The 5,633-nt window shown below is 45.0% G+C and overlaps 1 protein-coding gene across 1 annotated transcript in view; it reads left to right on the forward strand.

Annotated features, from left to right (window-relative positions):
• The window catches only part of LOC105551137 (anoctamin-2), a 351,959-nt gene that overhangs the window by 286,509 nt on the left and 59,817 nt on the right, over positions 1–5,633 (forward strand). The window contains exons 15-17 of the mRNA XM_011996294.1: positions 1,396–1,507; positions 3,707–3,764; positions 3,908–4,008. Of these exons, the coding sequence (XP_011851684.1) occupies positions 1,396–1,507; positions 3,707–3,764; positions 3,908–4,008 (271 nt within the window). The remainder of the gene's footprint in view (positions 1–1,395; positions 1,508–3,706; positions 3,765–3,907; positions 4,009–5,633) is intronic.

The following is a 5,633-nucleotide window of genomic DNA, read 5'->3' on the forward strand; positions in this document are numbered from 1 at the left end:
GTGAATTGGAGATTATGGTACTGTGTGGTCTGGAGGATGCGGTACTGTGTGATCTGGTGAGTGTTGTACGGTCTGATCTGGAGAGTGTGGTAGTAACTCACCTGGATATTAAAGGGTATAAAGGATTTCTGCATAAGGAGGTGGGTGAGGGAAGGGTATTCTGTGGAAGAAACAAGGTTTTGTGTCCATTTCTTCAGCGATGCTTACAAAAGCTGTATGTGAATTTGTGGAGCAGGCAAGTTAGGGGGCCCATACACTCGTCTCATTTGGATGCAGAACTCCTCAGGTGGCGTGGCCCTGCCATCAGTTATCTCTGCTCAGCACACTTTCAGGCTGTGCTTCTTGGTCCACATGATGTAGTATTAGTGCTTTTCTTCTACCTCTGAAGACTGTGGCCCTGTGCTATAAGCCTAATATTTGTGTTCCCCAAAATTCTTATGTTGAAATTCTAACAGCCAAGGTGATGGTATTAGGAGGTATGGTGTTTGGGAGGTGATAAGGTCATGAGGGCAGAGCACACATATATGGGAAAGAGTCCTATGTAAGAGGCCTGAGAGAGATGCCTTTCCCCTTGACCAGGAGAGGACAGTGAGAAGGTGCTGTCTATGAGCCAAAAGACAGGCCCTCACCAGACACCAAATCTACCTTGATCTCAGACTTCTAAACCTCCAGAATTTGAGAAGTAAATGCCAGGTTTTCATGAACACTCAGTTTATGGTAGTTTGTTATAGCAGCCCAAATGGACTAAGAACACCCTGTCATCTCTTGTCCTTGCCATGCCATTTGTCATGGTCTGTGGAGTTCCTCCTAAGTGTCCTGAACAGTTGTCCACTGGAGCTTTCTGTATCTCTAGTCTTCTTAAGGCACCTATGAGGTTTCTGCTCATTGTCTCTGAGTCCTTCTGGGAATGCCAGCTGACTCCTCTGCTTGGACCTGATAGAACACCCTGGGCCCATGACCTACGAGTCTGAGATCTTAGGCTCAAGCTGTTTGTTTCACTCATCTTGTCTATAACAAGCTTTCATCATTGGAGTAAATGACCGGGAAATGTCTTAGGTTACCTAGAGCATATGCAGATGAATGCTTTCCTGCATTCATCCAAATTAATGCTAAAATTCATTCAGCATTTTTTCTGCTAAAAATGAAAGAGAGAAAGAGGAATCAAGACGGCGAAAGACGGTGATCCTCTATTTTTTTTACCCTTCTGTAACCTCGTATTACCTGGCAGACCACCTGGGCTTCAGATGACTTCAGATCTGACGTGCCTGAGAGATGGGTCTCGTGGTTTTTGCTGTGAAGGAGTCAGCTGAGAGATAGTAGCTCGTGTCTAGGTCAAAACTCTGGAGAGGTGAGAAATCTCACCCCAATCTCATCAGCCTCGCTCTTTTCTTACAGAGGTTCCGAAAACAGAACAGACTTTTGAAGAGCGCCTGATCCTCAAAGCTTTCTTGCTCAAGTTTGTCAATGCCTACTCCCCCATCTTCTATGTGGCCTTTTTCAAGGGGAGGTGAGTATGATGGTGTCATGAGTAGAAAGGCAATTTTGTCACTAAGACTTGGTTCTCTACTGTCAGGACAATAGGGTCGGCCTGTCCCCATTGCCCACTCATCCTCACCCCACTTCCACCTGCCTTCCCATGGAGAAGGAATGCTAGCATGCAATCATTTTGAATTAGCATCTTGAGATTCTGATGACCCTGGCATTTTACAGGGATTTGACTGTAGGCCCTGAAGAGAAAGTTTTGAAAGAATTTGTGTCTCCCAACTTTGAGGATGAGGCAGGAGGGAATTTCACATCTAGCCAGTGACTCCTGGATCTTGTAATGCAATTCTGATGCCAACTACCTGGAGTTAATACAGATTTCACAGGTTAAGGACACAGCCCCTCACAAGACTTCCCTTACTTCACACACCAGTGGCAAGCTCTGGGGTTGTCAGGCCACTGGCAGTTGTGACCCACTGGCTGTAATTCCAGATTTCTCATTACTCCATCAAATTCAATAATTCACTAGAATGACTCACAGAACTCAGAAATGTGCTATACTTACAACTGAAGTTTTATCGTAATAGAGGGATGTAAATCCAAATCAGCAAATGGGAGAGGCATATGGAACTAGGTTTAGGAGGTTCTTAATCATGAAGCTCCCATGTCCTCAGGATGTGTCACCCTCCTGGCACATTGGAGTGGCATGATTGATAGAATCATTTGCCATGTGAGTGAACTCAATCTCCAATGCCCTTCCCTTGCCCTGAGATTGGGCTAGTATCACATGACTCAAAGCCTCAACCAACATGGTTGATCCTTCTGGCCTGGCTTGCCCCCATCCTGAGTAATCTCATTAGCATAAATTTAGGTATAGTCCTAGGGGTCTACCACGAATAACAAAGATACTCGTATCACGGGAAATTCCAAGGATTTAGGTGTTCATGCAGGAACCAGGGACAAAGGCCAGTGAAATTCTTTATTATACAATCAGTCTGGATGTAAAATCAGTTTGATAAATATTTTTTTATGATCAAACCAGTTGGCTACCTACAAGGAAATTTCCCAATAGACGTCAACCAACAACACATCAGGAAAGCTTCCCTAGAACTAAAAGCTCGTTAAGCAGGCACTAATAGCACGAGCTGTCATCATCCACACTTGATAATTTCTTACAGAGGTGTTTGTCATCCACACCACAGCCCCCTTCTCAGGACCTCTCCCCTTGGCTGACATGAAATTATAGAAGCAGAGAGACTGTCCATATTAAGAAGTATACACTTCATTGGTGCTTTCAATGTAGATTTAGTGGCAATAGCAAGTTACATGCATATGACATTCTAGGCAAGGAAAAAGGATCCTGACCCTTAGATGAACGATGGTATACTAGAAGAGATAGTCTTAGCAATAGCACACTGTAATCTCCAGTAAGTGATTATATCCAGTAAGTGATATCAAAAGAGGTGTAAAGAAAGTGTTGGGGGAACAGTTATGAACGGAGACAACAAGAAGACTTCAGCAAAGGAAAGGCTTACACTCAGCCTTAAATGGATGAGTAGGATCTCAACAGGTGAACACGGGGATGACACTGCAGTAGGTAGGATTATTCAGATTGTCTGTCTGGTTCCATGGTAGGCTTGTACCATTTTGCTTCCCCGACCTGCACCATTTTATTATCACCCAATAAAATAGACTCTACTTAGAAGAGGAATGAGACCAGCTTCTTTTATTCCTTTGAATATTTTCAGCAAGAAGTCAAGAATTTCTCTTTTCTGACCCCAGGAATCTCTATTTGCAACTTTAGTCCATCTCACCCTCCCTTTCCTGGGAATGAGAAACTCTTATTAAGGAGTTGCAATCAGAGCTGTGTTCTTGACACTAGTTAGGGAAAAAGGTGTGACGACAGTGCACTTAGAGATAATCCAAACTGCATGGTGTTTAGGCGCGCACACACACGCACGCACACACCAGGCCCAGCTTCATCCTCTGCCCAGCTTATCCCTCTCCTCTGACATTTGACTGGGTTAAGAAGTGAACCCCAGGTGTTACAGGGGGTTACTTGTTGATAACGGTGTGCACTCCTATCCCTGAGTGATCTAGCACTCGCCCTGACCAGTGCTTTCGAAGAGGACAGTGGTGGTGGTATTCCCCTCAGAAGACATGTCCTTGAGCCACCCTGCATGCTCTCTCTGCCCCTAACTCTTCCCACACTGTTTGATTTCAGGTTTGTGGGCAGGCCTGGAAGCTACGTCTATGTATTCGATGGTTACCGCATGGAAGAGGCAAGTACAGCCACGGGTGTTTCATGCCTGGCACCCCAACCCAGCCCCATTCTTATCTCCAGCACAGCATGGCTTCATTTGCGCCCCTGCTTCTCAGAGCTCCCCTTGTTCTAACCAGTCCTTTCCTTATCTTCCCCCTGCAGTGCGCTCCAGGGGGCTGTCTCATGGAGCTCTGCATTCAGCTCAGCATCATCATGTTGGGGAAGCAGTTGATCCAGAACAACATCTTTGAGATTGGAGTCCCGTACGTAATGAACTCCTCTAACCTCTCTCCTTGCTGCCAGGGGTTAGCCCAGAAGTGCCAGGCTTTCACCAGGTTATCTATGGCCTTTCCTCTTCTTAGACAGCTTGGTGATTTAATTCTCTGTCAGTTTGCCGATAACTTTCCCCATGGGGCAAACCTTGCTTGCCATTCTGATTTGAGATGTTGGAGGCTCAGAAAGATTTACCCTTTGCTTAAGTACACATAACTAGTAAGTAGCAGAGCCAGGAGTCAGATCTCTTGGCTCCCAGAGTACATAATATTTTAATGCTGTTTGTCCTCTCAGTGAGTGAGTAAAAAAGACTCGGTATGGTGGATAAATGAATGTGAACGATTAAAATGTAATGGAATCATTTAGGACAATCTCTAAGAAGAAAATGTGGAATACATAATCTTAGGAGGGGAGGGCGGAATAGTTGGTGAAATGCAGAATGAGTTATTATCACGTGGATTCCCCCCTATGCGCCCCAGGGTTTTATGAAAATGTCATAGAACTTCTTTCAGTCAGGTTTTGCATTGAGATAGTCATGAAAATAAACACAGACTCACTTTGTACTGTCACTAAAAGAAGGAAGGATGGAGCAAGCTAAAATATGCTTACAGGTCAAAGAAAAATGTAACTGCCTCTGCCTTTCCTTCCTATTGCCTTGTGATTTGGAAGAAGAGTCTGTTTCAGGGGATGCTTTTAGGCAGTCCAGCATCAGAGAGCTAGGAAACGACAGAGATGCCCAGGGGTAACTGAGAGGCTGGGCCAGGTCTGCTTAGGAGGATAGATGGATAGCTTGTTCCAGGCCCAGGGTTCTTTGTAAACCACTTTAAAGATGACCATTCTGGGATGGATGTAATCGTCAGACAGTACCCATAAGATTCTGTGACACACTTTCATCTGCTTAGAGGTACATTAATTGTTTGGGAAGTCGTCCAATAATGAACCTTTTAAAATCCTTTTCTTTCCAAATATATTTCTTCGTGTTTGCCCAGGGTTCTTAGCTGCAGCTATTGGAATTCAGTGTGGCTACTTTAAGCAACAAAGGCATTTGTTTCAGAACAAAGTGACTGACAGAGAATGTTGTATTCTTTAAAGGCCAGAGAGTAGGCGCTGAGCTGCATAACCAGGAATAACACTGTTTACACTGCAGGGGAACTTGCAGGGGACGCCACTGTCTCTAGCTCATGGCTCATACTGCTAAGACGGTGAAAGAAAAACGTAGATGAAACGGCCCTTGTCTTCTCAGAGCTTAACTTTTTAGTCTGGGAGATGAAATAGACTGCATGTAACTACATATTCTGTGTGTGAATTCAGAATCCAGAATAAGTAAAGGTCAGATGTTTGGGAGCAGTCAAAGAAGCCTTCAAAAGCAGAGAGGTTTCTGGCCAGGTGCGGTGGCTCACCCCTGTAATCCCTGCACTTTGGGAGGCCGAGGTGGGCGGATCACGAGGTCAGGAGTTCAAGACCAGCCTGACCAATATGGTGAAATTCCATCCATCTCTATTAAAAAAAAAGTACAAAAATTAGCCAGGCGTGGTTGTGTGTGCCTGTAGTCCCAGCTACTCAGGAGGCTGAGGCAGGAGAATTGCTTGAACCCAGGAGGCGGAGGTTGCAGTGA

The sequence above is a fragment of the Mandrillus leucophaeus genome, unplaced genomic scaffold (assembly GCF_000951045.1).
Source record: "Mandrillus leucophaeus isolate KB7577 unplaced genomic scaffold, Mleu.le_1.0 Scaffold508, whole genome shotgun sequence".
Lineage (NCBI taxonomy): Eukaryota > Metazoa > Chordata > Mammalia > Primates > Cercopithecidae > Mandrillus > Mandrillus leucophaeus.